The 27,762-nt window shown below is 42.3% G+C and overlaps 1 protein-coding gene across 1 annotated transcript; it reads left to right on the top strand.

Moving 5' to 3' along the window:
* Positions 1-24,378, top strand: TNFSF11 (TNF superfamily member 11). Its single transcript, XM_074982846.1, has 5 exons — positions 1-249; positions 7,884-8,048; positions 16,255-16,300; positions 16,381-16,479; positions 23,957-24,378. Exons 1-5 carry the CDS (start codon positions 1-3, stop codon positions 24,376-24,378), a joined length of 981 nt encoding a protein of 326 aa, XP_074838947.1.
* Positions 24,379-27,762: the final 3,384 nt, after the last annotated feature.

Here is a 27,762-nt window from a genome sequence, read left to right as displayed (position 1 = left end):
ATGCGGCGCGCCAGCCGAGACTACACCAAGCACCTGCGCGGCTCGGAGGAGCTGGGCGCCAGCGCCCCCCACGAGGGCTCGCAGCAGCAGCAGCAGCAGCAGCAGCTGCCGCCGCCGCCGCCGCCGCCGCTGGCCGCGCCGCCCGCGCCGCCTCCAGCGTCCGTGCGGGCCCTGCTGCTGCCGCTGCTGCTGCTCGGGCTCGGGCAGGTGGTCTGCAGCGTGGCTTTGTTCTTCTGCTTCAGAGCCCAGGTAGCGGCGCCCCCTGGCCGCGGGAGGAGGTCTGGGATGTGTCTGTGGCTGTGGCTGTAGCTGTAGCTGTGGCTCAGGTCCGGTGCGCGGGGCTGCCCGCCTTGCGGAGGAACCCGGGGGGAGGGCTCGCGCCAGGCAGCCCGGGGGAGCCGCGCGCTGCAGGGTGGGGGGCTGAGCCAGTGGCAGCGGCTTTATACCTCTTCCTCACTCTCCACGCGGCCGTGCTCTGAGCGCTGGGGTGGAGGCAGGTGGGCTCCGGTCAGGGTGAGAGTCTGGGGCTGGGGCGAGCTGAGTTAAATCCCTTCTCCCTTGAGGGATACAGAGCCTACTTCAGAGCACGTTCGTTTACCCACTTCTGCGCCTTACCATCGACCCACTAAGTAAAGGGAGACGGCTGCCCTTGGGGGAACCATTGGGCTGCACCCCGGCGCTTAGGTTGCCCAGCGGTGGGGGACATTCAGAAATAGGCAGCCTGATAGGATGAGGACTCGCTGTCCAGCCCATTCAAAAGCGTACAGGTAAGCGGGGCTTCAGAAAAATAAGGGAATAGTTTGAATAAATGGGTGGCACCTCCGTGTGCATTTATTGGGTGTTAGAAAGAGAAGGTGGGTGAGGTAATATCTTTATTCGCCCAGTCGCTATCTAAAATATACTACTTCGTCCACCTGGTGTGTCTTATAGCTGGGAACCAGCACAATTACAACAGCAGTGTTTGGCATGTAATTCCCAATGGCGCACCAGGGGTGTCTACGGGATGTAAGAAGTTCCTATGCTGTAAGTTTGACCCTAGCAGTTTGTATTTTTCCAGTTGCACAAGACAAACAGCTCCAGGGCTGAAGTCTGCATTTTATTGAAGCTGTCATTGGGCTCCTTTTGGAGACCATCTGCTTGTGTACTGCCATGAGAATTGTACCAGGAATCTCTTTAGGGACTACTTTCCTGGTAAATTTGATGCTTTTGCTCTTTACTTTGGAACTTAGTGTGTAATATCTGGCACAGGGCAGATGTGCCTTTTGTAACTTACAGTCCCAGGGGAGAAGAACAAGAGGGCTCTACCAGACCACAAAAGTATGACAAATTAACATTTGAGATTGTGTATGCTCTGCCTGTTAGATCTGAGTTGCAGGGTGATAAGATGGGAGGGGTTGGGCTGCAGTGTTGTGCTTTCTAGTGGTTTTAGGTTTTTAGAAAGAAACTTTTTTCTTGGAAATTACACTGGTTGGTTGGATTCACTTATATTTTTTTGCCTGATACTGTAAACTTTCTCAAAGGAAGTGGGGGGCTGATGTTTGCTCTTTCTCAGGGGTGAAACAAAAGATTGAGCTCTTTCAAGTTTGCAAAAGATTACGGTTTCAGAGTAGGTGGACTAAAGATGCTGTAAAATCTGTTTATGTGAGGTTTACTGTCCCAAAACTGGAGATAAGATTTTTAGTAGTTATAATGCTCATGTGACGTGCTAGTCTGTCTTGATAAAAGTTGTGCTTCCTTGCCCCCATTTGAAGTCAGTGAAGAAGTAGAAATCTGGGTTGTGTTCTCTTCTTCTCTCCCCCCCCATGCCCCCCAGTCATACTTCTAAGTGGAAGAATTTGTTTTTGGCTCAAAGACAGACTGTACACATTAAAAACCAGTAACAATACAGACACCAGTCAGAGCTTTTTTCTGGTGGAACTTACCAGAAAGGAATTCCGGCACATTTTTTTCCACCCCTCCCCCCGCCTTGGGATCCTGTGTCTGATGCTGCCAACAGGACTTGAGTTCCAGTACCTCTCTTTTTTTTTTTTTTTTTTTTTTTTTTTTTTAAATTCCTGGGGGCGGAAAAAAGCACTGGACCACCTAAAGATTAGATGCAATAAAAATGCAAGTGCATTTAAAAAGTGACCTGAAATAAAATCGGTGGTGTTTCCAAATTTATTTCAGTATTTGTTGATATTTGTTACTGCCAGCTACTTATTCATTTCTTTCTGTTTTCAATTGTCGGCAAATTCTTGTGTTTTAGTTTGCCTTTAAAAAGATGTATGATCCATTCCAAGCTTATACACATACGTTAGCAAAGTAATGGATCATTTATGATACTCGTTGTAAAATAGGTTAAAATGGCTTGTTTACTTCACAGTGAAGTATACGTTAGTAACGGAGAGGTAGCCTTGTTAGTCTGCATCTTAACAAAACAAACAAGCAGTCACATAGCACTTTAAAGACTAACAAAATAACTTTAGTCTATCATAAATCATTGCTACTTCATGCCAGGCCTGATCCCTCTCCCATCAATGAAAGGCGATCAGTTGGCTTTTTTGTGAATTGGAGCATGACTCTTGACAGGTATATCTTTAATTATTTATGATGATGTACTTCATAGTACACTTAAAAACAACAGGAAGTCCCGTGGCACCTTACAGACTAACTCATATTTTGGAGTATAAGCTTTCGTGGGCAAAGACCCACTTCATCAGATGCAATCATCTGGTAAGCCCACGAAAGTTTATATTCCAGAATGTCAATTCATCCATCAGGTGGCACAGGACTTCTCATTGTTTCTGCAGATACAGACTAACATGGCTACCCCTCTGATACATAGTACACTTATGTACTTTTTAATATATCTTGTTGAGGTAATGTCATCTTCAGAGTATTCTTCTGCAAGATGCTGAACTACTCTGCTAGTAGTCATGTGTGGCGTACCCAAGTGTGAATTAGAAAGTTATTGGTGAACATTTGGAAAATAAACCTTTTAACAGGATTTCTTTTCTACACCAAGGCTATACCTACACTAGACCCCTTCTTCAAAGGGGGCATGGTAATCAGCCTGAGCAGAGAATACTAATGAAGTGCTATGATAAATATGCAGCACCTCATTAGGCCAATTCTCCTTGTGGCAGCTTTGAAGATGCAAACTTTGAAGTGCTGTTATATCACGTAGCCGTAGGCACTTCCAAGCTTTGGGAAGTAAGAGCACTTCAAACTTGTGTGGATACTTCGAAGCGCCCATGGCTACGTGGCATGCCAGCGCTGATGCAGTGGGGAGAATTGGCCTAATGAGGTGCTGCATATTCATCGCAGCACTTCATTAGTATTCTCTGCTCAGGCTGATTACTATGCCCCCTTCAAAGAAGGGGTCTAGTGTAGACACAGCCCACATCTTTCTGATTGCTGCTGTTGTTCTGTGAGTAAGCTAACCAACCAGTGGGTAAATGAGAATGTGCTTGTGTAATTTATTTGAACTTTCACAAAGCCTTTTTCACAGTGCCACAGAAGAGACTCTTAGGGAAACCAAATAGTCATAGGGTGAGAGGTGAAGTTTTTTGATTAAATGGAAACTGGCTCAAAGCCAGAATACCAGGAATAAATGGTCAGTCTTTAATTGTTGAAGAGCTAATAAACAAAGCTTACTGAAATATTTTATTGGAAAAAATTAAAAATGAAACTGACATCTTTTGGAAAGAAAGGTGGTTTTTTAGTATTTAAGCACTGAAGAAGTCCAAACTTTTTCCTCCTTTTCTCTCTTTCACCTTTTTGGCCACTAGAAAAAGTAGAGGAGGAGGGGAAAAGGAAGTCCCCCCCCCCCCCCTTCAGAAAACTTGAAATTTTTAATGAAACACTTGTAACCGGCTTTTCAACAGCTGGACAAATAAGTGTATTTTTATGGAGTGTGTGTGTGCATGTGCTTGTTTGGGGAGGAGCTGTAAGGGGACAGATGTCACCTATGCTATAATCAAAGCTAGTAAAGACTCAGGCATGTCAGTGAAGCATAATGTGCTAGAATGGTAGGCCACATGTTGGCAGGTGAAACTTGCCAAATCTCTTGACAAATGTGTGGTAATGTATATCTGAAAGAAAAGTGTGAATATTCCTATATGCTTGATTCCAAGTTTAAATGTAACTGCTCAGGAAAAAGTGACCTGTGTGATGCTGTGTGGAGCTTCACAAAAACCTAAATTTGTTGTGCAGGAGTAGTCAAAAAACCAAGCTATTATAATCTATAACCAGACAATTGAGGAAATAATACTGAAAATGTAATAATGCTGATTTTTTTTTTTCAGATCAAGATAATGCCAAACTTCTTGGAGTCTTCTGATTATTTTTTGATTGTATGATTAATTCCCAATGTCTTTTCTAAAAACTTTTTAATGACTTTTGCCTGCAGGTTTTTTCCGGCTTTGAGAGTTGTCTGTTTGCTGCTTCAGGAATTTGGTGCCTAACTTTAATACTGTAATCCTCTTAATATATTGTCCTATAAACCCTGGTTTAGGTTTTACTTAGGCAAGCTAATTTTCAGAAACCATAAACACAGTATGGAGTTGGCAGTGGTTGCCTGAGATCAGAGCAGTCAGAATACACAGTAGCGTGGGTCACCTGAAGATTTAGAGCACCACTGGGTCTTAATGTCCACCCATTTCTTCCAGTCACTGTTCTGTGGCTATGCTTCCTCTGGAGAGGATTTAGTTAACTTAAAAGTGAAGGAGCCTGCCAGAGGTATTAGCAGCATCTGTGAAGAAGCCTAAGAAGTGGTAATGAAGCCATGTAACAGGCGTTTCTGAAGTGGGTCTGTCCCACGAAAGCTCATCATCTAATAAGTTATTTTGTTAGTCTTTAAAGTGCTACAGGACTGCTTTTATGTTTTGTGAAGATACAGAGTAACATGGCTACCTCTCTGTGAATTGACTTAGTCTACGGACCTGTGTGTGTGTGTGTGTGTGTGTGTGTGATTAGTCTGTTGCTGAAAATTATACAATCGTATCTTTTTTTTTTTTTTTTTTTTTTTTTTTAAAAAAAAAAACCAACAACCTCCTCCTCTCTCCTTTTCCTTGGCTGCTAGCAGGCATAGGGGTCCCGGTTTAATACAGGTTGGACCTCCCTGGTCTAGCACTCTTGGGACCTGACTAGTTCCATATGAGGAAGTTTGCCATACTAGGGATCTCCATTCCAGCCTCTCTGCCTGGCTTCTCTTCCAGCCCCTTCTACCTCCTCTCCATCAGCCTCCAAACCAGGCCTACTTCCAGGTTCTATCTGGGGTGCCATTCTGGAGTCTCTGGCCCAGTTGAGGCTGCTGGCTCTGCTATCGCAGGCCCTGCCTGGACTCCTGCTGGGGCTGACAGCCAGCTGAGGCTCCTGGCCACAGGCCCTCTTATCATTTGACTCGCGGAGGCTGGGCTCTTCAGGAACCACTGTGGTCCTGCTGGATCATAGATTTGATGGACCTGAGAGTCTTGGTTTTTAGAGGTTCAACCTGTAGTACTGTGTAGGGCCCCATAAATCGCAAGGATGGGCTTGGATGACACTGCAGTAATCAGCTAGGTTAACTGACTGCTGCAAATCAAATGTTCTCCCTGAAGTTTTCAAACTTGACCAGAATAGTTAACTCTGAAAACATTCAGGATTAGTTTATCAGTGGTAACACATGGTTCTCAGGATATCCCTATAAACTAACTACATTTCTAACTACATTGTTGTAAATTTGTTCTCCTGGGTATTGTCCAGTAATATTTACTAAATGAGGTAGTAAATTAAGGATAATCCAGATACATCCCTTTTTAATACAATTCACGCTTGAGCTTGTTCCAGTAAAATTACGTTTGACACATGATTTATTGCCTTTTGATGATGTCTGTGGCACTGTGCTGCAGATTAACTTGACTCCCTTTGTACCGGTTCTGGCCTCTGCAAAGATCGGTCTCCTGCATCTGTGTTACAACGCTCCTGTCGATTGTTTCGAGAAGGTTTTTGTTTGATTACATCACAAACTGCAGCAGAAAGCTCTTATAGTACAAGTTGCCCTGGAAAGTAAATAAATATATATTTTTAGTAACTAAATTATAGACACAAGATTCAAGGGCACTGGGGCCACGTGAGTTAGAAATCCAACCCCTGGTGAATAGCCCTAATATCTTAGGCCTCTCTGATTTATCCCAGCCTACATTTATTGTCACTGCAATTTGGCAACTATTGGTAAATGTTAATTTTGTTTTAAACAGTGATCACTGTGTTCTAAAATTCCCTCTTGATCAGATGTTTTTGTTCAGGTTTTTTTATTTTAGTCTACCCGAATCTTTTTTTATTCTGGTACTTCACAATGTACGTAAAGGAATTCATTGGGGTGCGGGGAGAGGGGCAGGAGGATTTACTAGCAATTTTGTGGTCTGCCAACCTCACATCTGGTATTCCATCAAGTATAGTACTTCCCTTAACATGCTTTCCACTGAATCATACATTAAATTTGTATGATCCTGTGTTCTGTCTTCTTGAGCACAAATAGTACATATTTATTTCTGTTTGGACTCCTGAAATAAGGCTGCTTTATCTTCCGTGAGTGAAATAAATGGTTTGATTCAACGCTAAGATGCAGGTCTTAAAAATAAGTTCCAGTTACTCTTTTTTAAATAAATGTAAAAAGTGAACTGCTTAAATTTTGATGGCAATAGTCTGTCTATCCTTCAGTAGTTTAGTTTAACACAGCAATTAAGGCAATCACTGAAATTAGAAACTAAAGATACCCTTTTAATCTTTCTTTTAACCTTATGGTAATACAGGAATGTTCTTCCTGTCACATTTTTATAGTGGTTTTTGTCTAGCTTAGTTTGAAAGATCCAATACTGGGTTTCTACCACATCCCTCAGCTGTCCCACAAATACTGTGTCTGGCTATTGAGATGGTTTTCCCTGATATTTGGCCTAAGTTTTCCCTTGGATTGTTTCATTGTATTTCTAGTGTTACAACCTCCTTGTTCCATGCTCAGTCATTTATTTCCCTTCATGAGGTTTTCCCCTTTCAAGTATTCATAGACCATTACATTTTCGCCACACCCATGGCTGTCACCATACCATGCCTATTCATATTTTCGTATCTTTCCCAATAAATTCCATGCTGCATTTGTGCAGCGCAGTCCTGAACATCTTCAGTTTGTCAATAAATAGCCTACAGTATAGTGTCCAGAGTTATAGGCAGTTTTTCATTGTCCCATACCAAGCAGATAAAATTGACTTTACCACCTGCACAATGTTGTTCATCTTTTAAAGCCATTTAACATAAGGATACTGAGCAATGTATTGACATCTTTTTAAGCTTGATTGAACCTTTTATTTTTTTAAATCTAATTACCAGCGGTTGCTTTTGTTGGAGAATGATCTCACATTTAGTCAGGTTCCATATTTACTGATCACCTCTCTGATTCCTTTCAAGCTTCTTAATTTTTTATGATCTGTATTTTGTTTGCTGCATAAGCTAAATATAGAGTCTCATTCAAGATTTCATGGAAATACACTGTCCTATTATCCCATATACTACAACTATATATCCCTAGGAAATTTAGGGGAAAAGGATAAAAATAATTAAGTCCGGCTCTTAAACAGCAAAGCACAATGCATATTACAGGACCCTTTTTTTTCCCCCCATGGTGCTACTGTATCTGAAAATCCTTCTGAGTTTATCTGGGGTGATTTACTTCAATGTAAAACATTTCTTACCATTTCTTTTGTGTGAAATAAGTTCTGTGTGTTGAATCAATTTTGTAGCAGTAAGAGGTAAGATTCGTATGCCACTCTTACACTTGTAAGACACCATATGTAGTATCTTCTGGTTATAGTGAGTTAATATCTATTGGACAAAATCTTAGATTATGGATGTTCTTAAATATGTTTCAGATGGACCCTAACAGAATTACAGAAGACACTCACTGTCTCAGAACGCTTTTTAGACTTCAAGAAAGCACAGCTTTGCAAGAGACAACACTGGAAAATCAGGGGACAAAATTAACATCTGAATCATGCAGGCAAATGAAACAGGTTATTCAAGCAGCTATGCAACAGGTGAGTGTATCCCAAGAATCAGACTAATAATTTTAAACTTAAATGTGCTTCTCCAAACGTGGAGGGTGAGAGAGCAAGAGAGAGGTAAGTTTTGAGGGCAAAAACCTCACTGTTGCCTATTTCATATAAATGCAACCATGGAGTTTTAAACTTGAACATTTTTGGCACTTGGTTGCACTTGTTCTTGAACCCCTTGGTAGAGGTTCTGATCTGCATCTAATGAAGTGGGTCTTTGCCCACGAAAGCTTATGCTCATACATTTCTGTTAGTCTATAAGGTGCCACAGGACCCCTCGTTGCTTTTGGTAGAGGTTGACAAGGTTTGTATGGAGGGGAAAATTTGGATTCACCTAGGAGGAAAAAAGTTTGTTTGCGGTTAGTTGATTGGCCAATCTGTCACTCAGCATAGTCCAAATGGTAGTAATTTATCCCAGTATTTGTATAGACTTACCAGCATTTTGGTTTTGAAGAAGTTGGAGGTTTTGTTTTTTTTTCCTTCCAGTCTTTTTGATTAAAAACAATGAAGTTCTGTGGCACCTTTATAGACTAACAGATATCAGAACTCATTGTTTTTGCAGGTACAGATTAACACGGCTACCCCTCTGAGTCTTTCTGATTGTGTCCCTTGGCATTTCAGAGTTATGGCTTACTACAAAATGCTAACATATCTAATGTCGTTACCTGAACACTTTCCTTAATGGGATTTGGAGAAAGGGGGAACAGGCTCACCTGTCAAGATCATCTAGGTTCCTAAGGACAATTTATGCTTCTGATCTCCTAGCACAATCATTTAAGTATTGTGTGCTATTTTAACTTAATTGCTGTCCTTAGAAAATCATTAAATGGTGAGAGAGGGCTAGCCTCATGTCAGAATCTCTTGGTCCATTATTTTGCTGCTTTCATCTGTAGTATGAATTATACCATTGGTTACATGAATGGTACAGACTATTTTTGTCAGAGTAATTACACACACACACACACACACACACACACACACACACGTTCAGTTATATTAACTCATGTGCATTTCAGATACTTTGCCTCTTTTCTTCCAACCGGCCTGTCTCCTTCAAACACTGTCAGGAAAACTTGGACTCTGCTATGTTAGGTTGTTTTTCCTATAATATTTCTTGAATTCTTCCAGTATCTATAGTTTGGGGGTAGGGATTTAATGTTAAGTGTTCGTGTTTGTATTCTGTGTGCGTATAGTACATTGCTCTACCAGGAAGTTCTGTGGCTGGAGCGTGTAGCCGTAACAAGTGAATGGGAATCTTCTGATCATTCACTGCTGGTTAATCAACAAATGCATTGGCTTTAGTGTAAGCTGCATGCCCTCATCCTGATGAGAGATTGAATGGCTCAGGGTGATTATTTTAGCGGATTGTTCCATTAAATTAATGGCCTTAAAATTTCTCTCAACCAAATCAATTTTTGAATTTATTTGAACACTGTAAAGGAGAATATGTATCTGAGACACTGGGTAACCTGTTCTGCATCCTGATTTATTTGGCCTTGTATGTTGACACTGAGAAAGGTAAGTCAAAATAAGGGAAAAAATTGTTACCTTCGCCTCAGGTTCATCTCTTTAGATGAATGAGATCTTCAAAGTTAAAGGCCGTAGTCAAGGTAAAAATCATGGGCTGGATACTGTGGCTTGATCTAGCTCCATCTGCTTGGCTCTGGCAATGCTAATTGGCTAAATCTCTCAATCTGTTGGTTCTAGTCCCTGGTATAAGGGGCTTACTGGAGGCATGGGTGAAAAACACTGCTTTCCTAAGCTCTCCTCTAAGTGCAGTTTCCTATCGGAGAAAGCTACCACATACATGTTTTTCAAAATCCACACATCCTTATTTACAATACGAATTATACCATCGGTTACTGAAATGCAACACTTTAAAATCTAAGTTCTTGTCATTTGCTTCCCCCCCCCACCCCGACACTGGCACCACTTTATTCAATTTGGCCAATAAAAATAGACTTCTCAGTTTCCTGTTTTATGTAAAGAAGCTGTGTTTTCTAGGCTTTTTTGTGGACAGACAGCCACTGCACATCCTGGGGCAAGGTGGGAGTTTGGCCTGGCTCTGTGCCCCAATCAGCCCTTGGCACTTTGTCCTGTCCCTACCACTCCCTCAGAGCCATGCGTAGCTAGAGCAGTGCTGCTGTGACATTTCAAAGGGGCCCGGAGGTCTGGCTGCCTCCTCTGCCATGGTTAGTTTGGCCCCTTTGAAACATTGGGCCAGGGGGCCAGCTTCTTCCTTCCCCAACCCTGGTTGGCAGGCCTACATAGCTGCATATGCTCCTTGCATATGTATTACATTAGCATTTACATCTGCAACAGGGACTAGTCTGGATATTAGTTCTCCCACTAAAGTCATGAGGAGTTCCGTTGCAGGATAGGGTCCAAAACTTTCCTCCTTAAAAATACTTTTTAAAGCATTTTACAAGTAAGTCTGGTGCCTGTTATTGACAATGCCAGGACAGAGAAAGCAACAGCTGTATTCAAGACTCTCCAGCCTATATGGAGTTCACAAATATCTGCCAAGATGAAACTGTAGATCTTCAACACAAATGTGAAGTGTGCTCTTGTAAGGATGCGAGACCTGGTGTACTAAAACGTCTTCATCACAAGCTACAGACGTTCATAAATAGATGCCTGAGGTACATCTTTCAAGTCAAATGGCAAGATTTCTCACAAATGAGGAGCTCTGGAACAGAGCAGGACAAGAACCACCTGATGCTCAAATCGAGAGAAAAGTGGGGATGGCTAGGCCACACTCTCAGAAAACCATTATCCAGGACAGCCCATCAAGCTCTCAAATGGAACCCGCAAAGAAAATGCGAAAGAGGAGGAGCTCTGACCACATGGAGAAGATCGTCTGAGATTGAAGGACAATGGCTGGGGTACTCCTGGAGTCAGCTACAAGTTTTGTCCCATGACACAGTGAAGTGGAAGAGACTTGTAGATGACTTATGCTCCCCTTGAAGTACAAGGGTTTAAGTAGTAGATTGACACATTCTTGGGTGATGGAAGTGTTGCTTAGAGAGAAATAAGTTCAGGGGCAATACACTTAAACTATTATTGTTTTACAAGCACCAAAAATATATTAGATTTGTACACTTGTTTCCACATCATGGACCAGATTTTGATCTCAAGTTCTTGTGCTCATCTGGAGTAACTTCATTGTCACTGGAGTCACTTTAGATTTACATTGATGTAGCTGAGATCAGAATGTGGTGCCACAGCTTTAGGTAGACAAGTAATATAATTATCTTGTTTGTGGTTGCATGGTTTTACTTGGCTTTTTTTTATGTAACCCTAAAAGCCCTTTGGCAGTCCAAACAGACTGACCGCACGTTTTATAAAGACTACCATAGGTCTGGCAATAAAAGAGAGAATGACAAACACATAGCTGGGGTCAATCCATGAAGTAACGCTTTTTGGCAGTGCTCCCAGACCCTGGCAGCTTGGGGAGTTCAGGCCTAAACTAGTCTCCCTCATGGCAACAAAGCACTTTGCTGTTAGACCTCCAGGATGGCCCTTATGAAGACTTTTATATACTCAACAAACATTCTGAGCACACATGGTTATTAACAAAGTGCTTCAGAGGCAAGCTTTCAGAGTTACAATTAAAAAAAAAAACAACCAAGCAATCCTGTAGCACCTTGAAGACTAACAGTTTATTAGGTAATGAGCTTTCATGGGTAAGGCCCACTTGGGTAACCGTGTTAGTATATAGCTTCACCTTTGCAATTTTCTGATATTTGTGATTCTGACTTGCAACCTTTTCTGTTACAGGTGATCAGAATGCTAATATTATTAAGACTTCTGTTTTGGCTCTCTTTTTTTGACACTAATGAATTTTTGAAACGTCTGAATTTCATGCAAGATAATCAGAATCCCCTTGTGGTATCAATTAGGGTTGGGTTTTTTTTTCCCCTAATAAATAGAGATAGTAGCATAAAAGAGAGCACATTAAGAATTTACTGTAATATATATCAATGTCAAAAGGGTCCACTTAAGTTTCAAAAGCCTGGAATGTTTTCTTTTTGCAAACATATTTACATCCCTTTGTTCTAGACGCTACAAACAGAAATTACACAAAAATTAAAATTATACTAGATTAAAATTATAGATTAAAATTATACTAAACCTAGCTTTTCTATACGTCGTAATGTTAGATCAAATTTTTACAAGCACAATTTGATTTAGGATCACGTCAGATGCTTTTGAAAAGCTTACTCATTGTAATTATAGGTCTGATATCTAGCTGTTGCATCCTTTTGGAAAGTGGAATTCTCCAGGAATAAAAAGCAGCCTACTCCTTGACAGCTTGTGAAATGTTAACCACTGGAATAAATTACCTAGGGAGGATATAGAGTCTCCATCCCTGGAGATTAAGAGTGGGTTAGACGAACACCTGCCAGGGATGGTCTAGATGTTGCTGGGCCCTGTCGTAAGTGCAGGGGACTGAACTTGATGACCTCTTGAGGTTCCTTCCAGTCCTGTGATTCTACATTAGACTGGCAATCTGGTGTAAACCCCTTAAGACTGCTTTTATAAATGCCAAAGTTGCTGTTCTGCTGTGATGTTTTTCTTCTGGTCTGTGTAAAAACTCAGTGAGACCTTTACTGAAATAGATGTGTTTTTTTTTTTTTAAATAAGCTACAAAAATGGATTCACGATATACCTGAATAGTCTCATAAAAACTTTATTCTGTATTACAAAAATAAGAGCTTTTAAAAGCATCACGTTAAAAAAATTAATCTGATTCATTCAGCTTTAAAATCCTTGCCTGGTGAGTACAGAAGATTTTTGAGGAAATTTAATATATTCTGTAGAGCAATCAAAGCTGAATTTCTGGCGTATTGTGGTGGTGTGTGCTCCATTGTTACAGTAAGTCCAGTCATACAAACATGCACGCTCTTCACTTTACTACTGAGAGTAGGCCCATTGAAAATGTAAAGATGTATGTGAAAGCATTTGCAGGACCAGGGCATTAAAAGTTTGTTATTTTTGCAGGAAGTCAGTCATTTAAAGTGTCATGGTAGTTTTAAAAGGAAATAAAATACTTCAGAAAGGAAATTTATATAATAAACTAAGCTCTGGTAGATTACTTAAATCGGGGTACAAGCATACAAAGAGACTGATTTCAAAACTAACCTGCAAGTGGGAGTAATTTGGGGTGTTAGCTGGGTTCTATTTCTGCTTTATGAAAATTCTAATTATATTTAGATGGCTGTAAACATTGGTGAGGTTGAATAGTGCAGTGAATAAATCTCAGAGGATACATTAGTGATACCTCAGATCTTAGAGGTTCAGGAGCCAAGTTAGAAATCAACATGGATCAAAAGAGCCACAGTAGTGTGAATACATTGTTTCATTTACTATCATGCTATTTAAATAGTATGATAGGAAATAGTGTGTGTGCGCGTGCGTGCGTGCACGCACATGAATAGCTATAATGCTAACAGAAAAATGAATGACCAAGTACTGTTATCAGTTATAATTGGCTAGTATCATAATAGAAGCATCCTGATTTGGTTGTGAACTTAGAATGGCTAATAATTAAATTACACAACGTTTCGGTACCATGAGCTACAGGAGACTGTGTTAAAGAGCCCCGTAACAGTTAAACTAATCCCATCAAATAAATATTGGACCCCAAAATACACAGAGGGGGATTTACCAACCATACATTTCTGTGGCTCTGAAACAGCCCCTTTCTTATTGTGTTATCTCCTGTAGGGAAGGAGGATAGGTGTCTGAGTGTGGCTTGAGCCAAAGAGAATCTCGTGTGTCATTTGTTTTGTGTTATCATAGTATCTCAGATTCTCTGAAAGAAGAGATCTTGGGGCATCCTCCCAGAGGGTTGTCATTGTCTTGTCTGGATCTGCCCCTCTGTTACATGTCCTCTTCAGAAACCTCGTAGTTTTTGGCACAAGGAAATATTCAATGCCCACAGCTGTCACCCGTACCCCTTCAGATGAGGGAAAAGGGTGTGTGGGTGGGTGTTGTAGAGTTTAGTGCTGTAGTTCATATTGCCACAATCTCTTTCCATGTGTCCAGTCTTCCATGAGATCAGCTTGTGCTGATCCACATCCTTTAAAAACTATGTTGAAAGCAGAAGAAACATTGTGGGGTAGAAGGCTGAATTGCAATTTTCCCATCAACAACGGGGAGCGAACACTTTGCAACTTCAACAAAAATAAAATTCATCTGCTTCTTTGTTCAGCTGTACAGCAGAAAGTGTCTTATCTATAAACTCATCAGCCTTTCAGCAGAGCTACCTGACTTTGATAGTCATACTACAACTTTCATGCTGCTGTGGCTTTCCATTTTGGTTTAGCATTTATACGCCTACTGAATTATCTGCTGAAAGGGGAAAGTGAGCATATCTACACACACAATGCCTTCATTTAATTGTGGTTGCAAAGTTACATGACAGTAGCATTTCCCTGATATTTAGAATTAGTGTTGCCTCACAAACTCCACAAGATGGCAGTAAGTCAGAATGCAATAGAATAGTTGACAAGTATCAGAGAGGTAGCCTTGTTAGTCTGTATCTTAGAGAACAACAAGAAGCCCTGTGGAACCTTATAGACTAACAGATATTTTGGAGCATAAGCTTTCGTGGGCAAAGACCCGCTTCATCAGACGCATCTGATGAAGTGGGTCTTTGCCCACGAAAGTTTATGTTCCAAAATATCTGTTAGTTATAAGGTTCCACAGGGCTTCTTGTTCTTTTCACAGAATAGTTGCTAATTTGGATGAATATCTAGGAGATCTGATGCAAATGAGAATTGGCAGGCGAGCAAACTGTAAAAGAAATAATGAATTACAAAATGCACTTGGTTAATTTTCTTTGGCAGTCCCTATCCAAAGAATTTAGACCAAAGGATAGATCATGTAGCAAACAGGGACACTTTGGAAAGTCTGAGATGAGGGATTGATTATGATGTCTAAATCATAAAACCACAGATTATCTTTTATTTGTATTGCTGTCTGGAAGCCAACAAAAGTTAGCATTCCTTTGGGGTAGGCACTGTACGATACCAGCATGATAATCCCTACCCCAAAGAGTGTGCTGAAGTAGGATAAGGAAGAAGAAGGATCTCTTCCCCCCAGCCCCCTGGCCCCGACCCTGCATCTTAGGTGGGGAACTCAGGCATTAGGAGTTTTGTGACTTTCCCAAGTTTGCTAAGTTTGGGGCAGAGCTGGGACTTGTACCATGAGTCCCACAAGAAACTGTTTCCCCTCATTAGTAACGTTGATGTGTTAATCATGGAGAAGATCAGGACTGGAACTTCGGAGACATTGCTCAGGAGCAGAGTGGCAGCTTAAATATCTCTGTGCTATACTGACTCTGGCTAATGCGTAGCCTGTGTTCATTAATAGTGAAATTCACATACCGGTTTAATTAACACTTGTCCAGGCTATGCTTGGGCCTTATATTGGTGCGAGTCTCATTCTTGCACACTCGACAATGGGCCCAGAGCCCTTTGCAATCCTTTCGCTTGTTTGTGTGCAGGGACAGCTGCATGCTAATGTCCTGAGAGCACATCTCCCATGAGCACAAGTCATCCCAAAGAAATCACGATATTTGCCCTTCCACAGCATCCCATGTGAATGTCTGGTTGGGACAGAGAGAATCTTTGCAGCTTCCTAGGCATCCATGAAGGATGGTGCTGTCAGTATGCTCAGTCTCTCTGAATTCTTCTGTGTGTGACTGCATGATGCCCTGAATGTCCCAGTCTGTCCCCAGTTATCTAAGTTACTCCATATTGCACAATGTTCATTGTGACAAATATTAACTTTGCTGTTCTGATTGTTCATTTACACTTAATGAAATGTATTAGCTCCAACCACGGTAACAGTGAAAAGCTGTAGCCATCCTTTCAGCATGATCTTCAGTTTTTAGATAGCACCCTAATAATTAGGCAGTCTTAAGGTATTTTGAAGTAAGTATAAACACTGTTGTTCCTAATTGTCCAATAATTCTGAAAAAGGCATAGTGCCCCTATTATAGAAAGAAGATGTAAGTTGACCAGTGTGGTGACGCACGTTAGAATTTTGAAACCATATATTCCAGACACTAGAATACGCTAATGAAAAATTATTTCAAGATTATGTAATCTAATCAATTATCTGCAGTACAGCATATTATTGGGACATAATTATGTAGAGTAATAGCTGTTTTTCATTTTAGGAAGTACAGCACATTACTGGAAGAGAGCAACCAAGGTTGGGAAAAGGTAACAAGTAGCTTACTACAAATATTAGAAATCCTATCAAACCTATTTCTTTGAGGTAACATAACTTCTTTTCTCTCTAGCAGTAATGGAACCATCATGGTTTGACCTGTCGAATAGAAAGAAATCTGAGAAACAGCCCTTTGCACATCTCATTATTGATGATAAAAATATTCCAGTTGGTAAGTTCACTTTTAATCAGATATTTATGTCAGAACATGTTGGCTGCATTGCACAATTTTAAACAACACATAAAACCCTGGAATGAAGACTTTCAGAAGTGGCCAATGATTAGGTCTAGCAGGAGAATTAAATACAGACAAAGGGATGGATTCTTAAATTGTAAGGGTATAATTTTGTTTGTGAAGGTCATATCCCCCTGACACCCAAACATGAGAAGTCAGAGAGTGGGGCAGTGCTAAATGGCCTCAGTGCCAAATAACTAATCTTCATGTTTAGCTTGTTCCCGCCTAATCCTCAGGATTCAGCACTTCTCTGAATCTTCTTGGTTTTCCCACCCTCCCATAGGGAGTGCCTAATGCTTAAGGTCTCCTCTCCTTCCTCAAGGTTAACTGGGGCCACCATTCTGGGTATTATGTTTGCTGATGAGATGTGGCCTCTTTGAGCCTCTCACACTAGATCTCTGCCATGGAAGTGCCAGCAGATAGCTTGCCAACAACCATACTGCATGGTATTTGCCTGTCCTCAGTTCAGTCTGTAAGTTTTTCCCAGCCACACCATTTCCTGTGTTTGGTATACACACCTGTTTGCCCTGTAATGCTCAGGAACACTATCCCTGCTGCACGTGATCTCTGTACTTTCAGTGTATCAAGAAAAAGTTGGGTGACCTTTCTGGTTCACACTTCTCCAGATCTAGCCCATAGAAGTAGAGCAACTGCTTCAACCATACTCACCTTGTGAGCATTTCAGTACAATCATGTTTGATGGCCAGCCACAGCTGGATACTTTGGCTGATGTTCCCGTTAACTATTTAGTCTCAAATCTACCCCAATATAAAACTCAGAATAATTTTCCCTTCAGTGAATAGTCAAGACATGGGCAAATCACATCTATCAGGGGGCTCAGAAGAGACAGGTGCTTGACCTATAATATATTACTCTACTTAAGTCAGAAACAGACTGACAGCTCTGCCCTGAAGACATGTCTTCATTGCCTGTTTTTCCTTCTCTCTCGTGGGCTCTGTGCACTAGGTGCCTGCAGTCCACTCATCTGCACTGCTTACCGCTCTAGGGCTACGTCTACACGTGAAGCCTACATCGAAATAGCTTATTTTGATTTAGCAACATCGAAACAGGCTATTTCGATGAATAACGTCTACACGTCCTCCAGGGCTGGCAATGTCGATGTTCAGCGTCGACGTTGCGCGGCACCACATCGAAATAGGCGCTGCGAGGGAAAGTCTACACGCCAAAGTAGCACACATCGAAATAAGGGTGCCAGGCACAGCTGCAGACAGGGTCACAGGGCGGACTCAACAGCAAGCCGCTCCCTTAAAGGGCCCCTCCCAGACACAGTTGCACTATACAACACAAGATACACAGAGCCTACAAATGGTTGCAGACCCTGTGCCTGCAGCATGGATCCCCAGCTGCCGCAGCAGCAGCCAGAAACCCTGGGCTAAGGGCTGCTGCCCACGGTGACCATAGAGCCCCGCAGGGGCTGGAGAGAGAGCATCTCTCAACCCCCCAGCTGATGGCCGCCATGGAGGACCCGGCAATTTCGACGTTGCGGGACGTGGATCGTCTACACGGTCCCTACTTCGATGTTGGACGTCGAAGTAGGGCGCTATTCCGATCCCCTCATGAGGTTAGCGACTTCGACGTCTCGCCGCCTAACGTCGAAGTTAGTGCCGCTACTTCGAAGTAGCATGCACGTGTAGACACAGCTTAGGATACCTTTTCTCACTATTCTAGCAAATGGATCTTTGGTCAAGTAGCTACCATCCCCATGTGCAGTACCACACCCGGCTTTTGTGCAGGGGAGGAGAAGTTCCTATGCCTTGCATTGGACATACCTGTTCCTCTTGGCTCTGTTATGGCTCCACACTTCTGCTTGATCAGCCTTCAAACCTTATTTCATGTGCTCCTCTCCCAGTCAAGTTCATGTCTGAAGCAGTCCCGTGGGGTCCTAGGCATGGCCTGACCCCGATTAAACACTATGGCAAATGATGCCTTGCAGAGCAATGCCTCTTTCCCACCAAGAATGTACTCTGGAGGCAAAGTCTTAACTGACCTAAAAGATCTGTCTAGTTATCTGTTGCGTGGCTTCTTCTAGGCATCATCCACATTTGGACCAGCCTTCCTAGAGCTCCTTGACTAAGAACCCCCTACCAGATCAGCAAATCTTGCCAGCCTGCAAGGAAATGATAGGCTGAGGAGATTATCTGATGTGGTGGATGCTGCTAGTTTGTGGCGTCCTAAGAACTCTGCATATCTAATCACCTGACATGAATGCTGAATGTCAGTGAGGCAATGGATTTTTTTCCTCTGTCCTACCAATGTTAGGAGCCATGGCTGTAGGCAGTGGGGTGTGGAAATGAAGAAATCATTGACGGTGAGTTTTCAGTGACTGGTGCTAACTCTCTGAATCCATACTATTGTAAATATTGGGAACATATTCTTTGCTGAAAAATATTCTAATGTGCAGCACAACACAGATGCTGTTAGCTGCATGGCAGCCTTGCAGACTCTGTTAATGAGGTGGACTACAGCCAGGATGTTCTAACAAAAATTAATCAGTTAGTTACTAAATTCTTCACCCCAGTGGTGACTACCACCAATACTGGAAGAAAGTCCAAAAAAAAGTGCTCCCTCCTCCACTTATTTCTTCAGGCTATCTCTAAGTGTGTGTTCTAAATCCAGCTGCATCTGGCACGTATAGTACTTGTAAATGGGAACTTAATATCCAGTGGGATCTCCAAAATGATACCCGCTGCAAAAAAAAGTACTCCAGCAATTTCTTACATGCTATCAAATATTCCCTGATTTCTTAATCCTGCTGATAAACATTGTGGTTCCTGAACTTTTAATGTGGCAGCGTCCATGTTTGTTTGTGACCCTTGATTACCTGTACAAATACCCCTGAATTAGTCAGTTTTTTTTCCTACTCAGCTACAATACCCCTACCTTTACACTTGAGTCCCAAGTATATCAGTCTCCATGGAAGGAATGGGGACCTAGAGATTTTGGTGCCTTTGTATGTGTCCCCAATGTCAGAACTTTAAAATTGCATATTCAGCCCCTCTATTTGTGCCCTCCTAAAGGTACCTCAAGCTGAAGATCCCAGGATTCAAACTTTCTAGAAACTCTTGGCCACCCAGACAGAGAAATTTGGCTAGCTAGAAATATAAGGATCTTGTTCCTGTACAGTTATTACAGAACTAGAGTAACGTATGGCTCACCATTAAGTCTACTGTGACTAAACCATACCCTGGAGTCTTGTGCTCATTCAAGCATTGAGTTAAGCCTATATGCACATAATTTCGTATGTGAAGACTTTTTTCTGTTACATAAGTATTTGGAGGTTTTTTTTTTTTTTCTCCCCACACCTATAGCTTGAGTAAAATGTAAATGTTATGCAGCAGCAAAAATGCAGATGTTTTGTTTTTGTTTTTTCCTTTATCTCGGGCAAAAGGGATGTTTACTTTACTTTTCATTGCCTGTGTCTTAATTTTATTGTGAATGGCCAATTTAATAAAATTTGGGAGAAATAATGAAGCTGTCGTGGGGGGTGGGAGGGTGGAAGGGGAACCTACTACAGAATTTTCTTGACATAATTTTCAGATAGCTGTCTATTACATACATTCCATATGGTTCACAATGCCATAATCTGACTGGAGTATACATGGTAAAGCCACTTTATGTACAAGGGGCTAGTATCCCATGCCCTCTTCCTCCCTTCCACAGTGTGAGAACATACTGATGAGCAAGACTAGTAAATTAAATTAGAAAATGTATAAGACAGGACAAAGAGGGGAATGTTACATCTCTTTGGCTGTGTCTACACTGAGCCCTAGTGCCAACAGTTTAATGCAAATAAGCAGTCTGAAAAATACAAAATGGAGCCTTATTTGTATGGTTAATGTGCATATTTGTGAGGCTAATTTGCAGACTTCTTCCCCCCCGCCCCCCCCCGAGGCATAAGTGGCTGCAGACCAAAGGGCTTTTTGCTGGCAGAACCACATCTACACTGCTTGATTTTTCTGGTGTGAAATGCAAATTAGCTTCAGGAATAGGCATATTAGCCGTACAAGTTAGATGCCATTTTGCAATTTTGAGACTGCTTATTTGCATCAAACTGTGAGCACCAGGTCTCAGTATAGACAGAGCCTTTGCGAATATGCCCAACCCTAGGTTTAAGTGCATTTCCAGTAATATTTAATTCTGCTGGCAAAAATGAAGCATCTCCCTGTTCTGTCAAATCACAACGTACTAGTCAGGTGTACACATAGTCCCTGTAAATACAGATTTGTTTCATTCTGCCCCTTCAACCTTCACCCACTTTTTTTTCCTCTGTCTACTATTTGCATTTATATTGACCAAGGTTATAAATTTTTTTTTTTTTTTGGACAGAAATAATATAATACATGAGGATACACATCTCATAGAACTGGAAGGGACTGTAGGAGGTCATCAAGTCTAGTTCCCTACCCTCTTGGCAGGACGAAGCACAACCCTTCCCCCCGACCTTAGTTAGGTTGTGGGTTTTTAAAAAAAAAAAAAAAAAAAAAAAAAAAAAAATTTGCCCCTGATCCCTAAATGGCCCCCTCAAGGATGGAGCTCACAATCTCCAGCTTAGCAGGCCAATAAACTGCTGGGCTATCCCTCCCTCCGGTCTCTTTAAGTATTTAACTATATGGGCTAGGTATTTGGCAAACAAAGGAGCCTTACTGTGGCTTTCTGGTGCTATTGCAGTAACATTAAGCCCTGCGTTTTGGCTCCTGTGAACCTCACCTTTAGGGTTGGTAGCCTGTGGTCTTATGGGACACTAGTGATCAGAGGGAGAGAATCTGAAACAACTGGTTGGTAGGACAATAAGGCTTTTGTGGATGGTAACCTTTTTTAAACTGGGTGCTGTAGGTGGACATGGCTCTTCACCAAAAGACCCTCCACCAAGAAGCTCACTATCTGTTAATTACGAACCAGCACCTTGAATTGAATAGAATTTATTGGCAGTCCACGCAGTGTGTTATGCAGATATACTATGTGCTCCTTCTCCTATTTGGATTGCTAGAAGAACTAGATGAGCATAAAGTTAGGGAAGTACAGTTAGAGCAGCAAGCGGAGATGGCTGTGGGTGATTGACAAGGCGAAAAATCAGCTGGGAGATGGAGGACAGACAAGAGGAGCTGGAAGAGGCCATTAATGCTTTCGTAGTGGTTGTAATAGAGTGGAGAGATGGCAAGCAGACTTCAGGGGAGTTGGTGGAAAGAAAGATTAGAGACTGCATGTGTAAGGGGAAAGGAGGGGTGTGTGGAGGAAGGGGTCGGGAGGGTGAGGGGTGCCAAACTTACTGACCCTCTAGTTTGTGAGCTGCTGGAGCTTGGGGCTTCAGTCCTGTGGGGAGGAGGAGGTTGGGGCTTCAGCCTCATGGCAAGCGTCTGCTCTGGCTCATGGCTTGAGTCCAACTCCTGTTGGAGCCTTGAGCCCCAGCAGGTGCACTGGGATTCTCCTCCCTGCTGTAGGGCGGAGAAGCCCTTCGCCTCACTACCCACTGCAGGACAGAAGCTCCAAGTCCTCCCAGTGTGGTAGTCGGGCTCCTTGAGCTGCACTCTAACAGTTAAAGAGCCACGGGTGGCTTGTGAGCTGTGCTTTGGCCGTTCTTGTTCTAGGTGCCTGGAGACAAAAGTTTGAGGGAAATCAGTAGCTGTGGGTCAGTCAAAGCTGAAGAAAAGGTGCTAGATTAGAGAGAGGTTGATCATCAGGATGAGGGCAAAGATGTGACACAGAGTAAGAAAAGTCAGGATTTGGGATTAGTTGCAGTACTAGGAGAAACCTGTCCTTTGAAGTTAGAGGATAGGAAGGGATGTAACCGCTTTGTTCAGAGAACATCTGTTTTGGCTTTTGAGAATTTTTGCTGAGGAGAGACCGGGAAGAAATTTAGTCATGGGACCTGCAGTTGCAGGAGTCACTCAAGAAGTAATTTATTTAGTAAGGTAAAAGGCAGGGGGGAGGGAGGTATTTTTGTTCCTGAAAGTACAAAGTCATTGTGGACTTTCTTCAGAGACACTTCACAGCATGAAAATGAGAGGATAGGGTTAGTTTGGTGGGACAGCCACTGTGGAGTGGGCACAGAAGAGTGTGGCATTTGAGGTGGAATCTAAATCAGGAAGACAGATGGAGTAGAGTATAACAAAAAGGCTAATGAGTGAGTCATGCAGTGAGTACGTGGTTAGGTTGGTGATGAGTAATATTGAAACAAATGATGCGGTGATGGAGAGCAGTACTTGGTAAAGTGCTGATTAATTATCAAGACAGTGGTTACCCTCAGGCCTATGGCGGGGAGGGCACATGACAAATGGGGCAGATGCCCCAGGTCCTAGCACTTCAAAATGTGGCTTTGAGGGAATGTGTGGAGGGGGGCAGGGGCTAGAGGGAAGAGGTGGAGAGGGGAAACTCTGTGGTCCAGGTAGTGCTGAGAGCTGACTGCTCTTGGCCTTACCTCTTCTGGGGCCTGTGGTGGCTGTTAGCATTGCTGGTTACCCTGATTGTATCAAAGGACTCTAAATTCTGTTAAACCAAAACATTTAAGATACTAAATAATTGAGGGTAACAAGCATTTTTCCTTAGCCAGTGCAAAGTCCCCTCTTAAGTATTTGTTAAATAAACATGTATTTAGCTGACTGCTTTTTATCAGCTGATTTCACTATGGCTGTGTCTACACTAGGTCCCACCTTCGACGGGAGCATGGTAAGTAGGGTGTCGGGAGATTATTAATGAAGTGATGCGCTGCATGTACATCACTTCATTTAGTTAATTCTCCCCCTCAGCAATTTCAAAGTGTTAAACTACAAATCGCTGGCTTGCGTGTAGCCGCAGCTGACCCACGGGTACTTCGAAGTAGCCCGGTCAGTTTGAAGTACCTGTGGGTGAGCTGCAGCTACGCACAAGCTGGCACTTAACACTGTGAAGTTGCCACAGGGGAGAGTTAGTTTAATGAAGTGCTGCATATGCACTGCAGCACTTTATTAGTACTCTCCCGACACCCTGCTTACCATGCTCCCTTCGAAGTTGGGAGCTAGTGTAGACACAGCCTGTTAGGATTTGCCAAGATCTCATTTTTGGTGAAGCAAACCTCATATCCTGATTCATGCTAATAGCTGATACTTTATAGTAAGGGTGGGCTGGATCTGGTAGCTGTATAGTAGTATTCACTAGGGTAGAGCGAACTTCTTCCTACTTTGTAGTCATTGGTTTATTCTGAAGCCTGTGGTGTTTTTGCTCTTATCTTAGCCTTTTGGCTGCGGAGTTTCTCTCCCCTCCATTTTCTGCCCTTTGCTTTAGTCTATATAACTAACTGTTTTTTGTTACTGACCCTCCTGTTTTTTTTTTTTATTATAAAAAACAGCCAGGGTACCTCTTATCTTACTTTTTGTTCACAAACTTTATATAACTTTCTGCTAAACCATTTTTTCCCCAGGCACACGCAAAGTGAACCTTACATCCTGGCATCACGACAAAGGCCAGGCACACTTATCGAATATGACCTTCCGTGATGGAAAACTAATAGTCAATCAAGATGGGTTTTACTACTTGTATGCCCACGTTTGTTTTAGACACCATGAAACTTCAGGAGATCAGATTAGAAGAGTGCTTCAGCTGATGGTGTACGTGATTAAAACAAACCTTAAACTAAGACGCTCTGATGTCCTGATGAAAGGGGGAAGCACCAAATACTGGTCAGAAATCTCAGAATTTCATTTTTATTCTGCAAACGTAGGTGGATTTTTTAAACTGAAGTCTGGAGAAGTAATAAGTATTCAAGTATCAAATCCATCATTACTGGATACATCTCAAGAAGCAACTTACTTTGGGGCATTTAAAGTAAGTGATATAGACTGAGCCTTGATATTTCCTGTCCACATGTATTATTAGGACTTTTTGAAAATTTGGCAGTTGTATAGCTCAGTCAAGAGACTACTAGGAATGAAGAAATTTTGGGGCCGAGTTGCATGCACCTGTGTAATTGTTGGCAGAATATCGCTCTTCAGGTTGAATTTTGCCTTAGCCTTACTTCATAGTGAGCCCAGGGGGCGGGGGGAGATAAAATTACACAATGGGCTGATTTTGATTTTACCCTAGTTTCCTACCTGTGTAACTCCATTGGTTCCACTGACTTTTACACTGACATAACTGAAATCTGAATCAGGACCAATGTTAAGTCTTTGAACTGCTAGTTCTAAATTGTGTCCTGATGTGCTGTTACCCTCTTGACTTCAGTGTAAATACAAGATGGGCAGAACACAGCCCAGCCATTCCTTTGGGGCCTAGTCTTGCAAGGTTTTGAGTTCTCTGGCACTGATTTAGCAAAGTAATTGAGTATGTAGTAAACTTAAGTATGTAACTAGCCCCTTTTAAGTGAATGGGGCTATGCAGATTGTTTTGCTGAATTGGGGCAAGAGTGGTCAGTCTTGCAGGAATGACCCTTCATCTCTGACTGCACCGTCTCTACTACATCTTTGATGTAGCCAATCAGATGCTACATTCAGATGATTTAGAAAGGGTTTTTCTAGGGGATCTGGTCTGACTTACTTGACTTGCAGTTATGGAAGACTAATTGCAAGTCTGATTAATTAATCATTACACCTCCAAATATATATGAAGAAATCTCAAGTGTTAAATTTCTTTGACCTGTTACCTTGTGTTGGAATCTGCAAATACATTTTTAAGAGGCAAAAAATGTATTTTTGTAGTCTGTAATATCTAAAGTTTATGTTTTAGATGTAATGTTTTGTGCAAAAATGTAAATATTTGTTCTATAGTATTTGATACAAAATATTTAAAATCTCTTGCTGTTTGTATATTTAATGTTTTTGATGTACAGTCATGTTTAACTGATGCACTTTGTTAATCCCAATGGGAAAAATTGCAGCTAAAAGATTATTTGCAATTAGCAAATGTAATATATTTTCTTTTTAACTTAAAATTTGTTAAACTTGTCAGTATTACAGGAAAATCAAACTTATGAATAAGTAGACTAGAAGGTTGATCACCAGATCACTTTCAAGCCTAGAAGGTAATTGACATTACAAAGCTGACATTATTAAGAAGAGTACATAATGGGAGACAGAAAACTGTCAAGAGTATTTATGTTAATTACTGAACAGGCATTCTTTTCTTACAGCAAACTGTAAATCCTGTAGTAGATTTTTTTGAAAGTACCGAACACATTTTGTATACTTCCTGAGAGGCTTATTTACTGAAGAAACCAAGCTGAATTCAGTAGCAATTTTATACTGTACAATAAACATTTCATTTGAACCTTAGTATTTTGTTACAAAATACATTTGGTAAAGAAAAGAATTTGTGGCTTTTTTCCCTCCATTTTTGTGACCATGTCAGGATGATTTTGAAGTCTGAACCTGGCAAGGGGTAGAGGAACTCCAAGCCCTTCCTGCTCCAGCCATGTGGGAGAGGCGGAGGCTATAGGTCCTATGGGGAGTGGGAGGAAGGGAGATTTTGGCACTCATGCTGTGGAAAGCAAGGCAGGGGTGGAGTCAGGGCTAGCTTCCCCTGGGTGGTGAGGAGGGGCTCAACTAGCTCTCACCACAGCAGCTCCAGGCCAGGTAGGAGGTGCTTCTTCCTGCCTGTTGCAGCTCTGGTAGTGGTGGGCTGGGCCAGGCTAGAGCAGGGATGCTTCTCTGCAGCAGTGGCAGCTACTGGTGGGTATCTCTCAGAACTTTTGAAATGTCTCAGGGCCAATGTCCAAGTACTCAAGGAGGGCTGCCTTTTCTTTAGCATAGCCTAGCTCTTCTGTGGGATCAAGCCCCAAGAGGTATCCCGTGCAGATCCCCTCACCTCTGGGGCTGTCAGGGTAGCTCCTGGGATTAGCCTGCTGCCATGACTGTCCATTCAGAGGTGGTAAAGAAGGCTTCTGGCACCCATTTTTATGAACTTGTGGGTGAGTTGGTGGGGTGGACAGCCTCAGAGGGTGGAGGGGTCATGCTGTTTAGATGCCCGCTGCTGCTGCAAGAATGCCACTATCTGCTCAATCAAGTGTTCTTGGTTCACATGGTGCCGTGTTGCTAGTTCCCAGAGTAGCTATTTCTGGCTTTCTGCTCATGTAACATTTCCATTTCCATGGCTCCTCTTGGGTTGAGTTAATGGTTATCCTGCTGAACTTCTAACAGGAGTTAAAAGTCCACATTCTCCACCATATATCAGGCTGAAGTCCAAACCTGGCAACACCACCTAGTGTGAGTGTCAGGGGCTGTCACCCAGTGGTGAGTGGCTGTGGTTAGGGGCACCCATGTCCTCCCTGTTCCAACACAGGATCCTGTGAGTAACCATTGAAATATGTGGCTGAGGGATGGGCGCCCCCCTTGTTGCTCCCTGTGCCACTTCCTAACCTGGCTTCAGTTCCTCTACCGTCCTGCATCTGGCTTGCCCCTGTAGTCCTCTTCCATCATGCCACAGAAGGTTTTCCTCTATCAGTTGCGACCTTTTCACTTACATCCCCTGGGGTAAGGGGACTGAGGTGGCTTGATGTTGGGGGGTGTTGTTTATGGGGGGGGCTTATCTTCTCTGTGTGAGTTTGCAGTGCGTGGCTGGGATGCTTTGAATGAACTGAGCTGTTATCTTTTGAGCTCTGCCTCTCCTGTGTGCATGCCCAGCAGGTGCAACTGGGTGGGACCTTTTTGGTTTAGAGTTTGCCAGTGTGAGTCTTGTGTATGCCATCTTGTTCACATAACCTGTTGTACAGCTCATGCTAAGGAATGACACAAACACAGATTTCATTATTATTCCAGGCACAGATTATATCTCTTGGCATTTGGTTTCCTGGACTCTTTATTTTATGGTTTCTGGTGGGTTACCAGAATTCTGGAATGAGGTGATTATAGAAGGAGATGGGGGGAAAAAAAGATGAATGGACTCAAATTTGCTTTCACTTACCCATAAATTAGCAGCCTCTCTGCTAAAGTGATGGAATGCACTTATACCCACTCAGCATAAAAGAATTGGGTCTGAGTGAGGGCAGAGGGAACACCAACTAAAGTTTGGTTCTTATGGCCAAAACAATGCAAGTCTTAACTGATATTAACTAAGATACTATAGTGATGAGCATTTAAAATCAAAAAATGTCTGTCTGCCACAGAATGGTAATGCTCATTGTGGGGGTCAGATTATCTTGGTAATGGACATTTACAGAACACAAACAGCAACTGTAAATATTGCTGTGATTCCCTTTCCTGTCTGTGCCACCCCCCAGGCCAATAGTTTTCTTAT

The sequence above is a fragment of the Carettochelys insculpta genome, chromosome 1 (genome assembly GCF_033958435.1).
Source record: "Carettochelys insculpta isolate YL-2023 chromosome 1, ASM3395843v1, whole genome shotgun sequence".
Lineage (NCBI taxonomy): Eukaryota > Metazoa > Chordata > Testudines > Carettochelyidae > Carettochelys > Carettochelys insculpta.
This window is presented reverse-complemented; position numbering and strand designations above follow the sequence as displayed.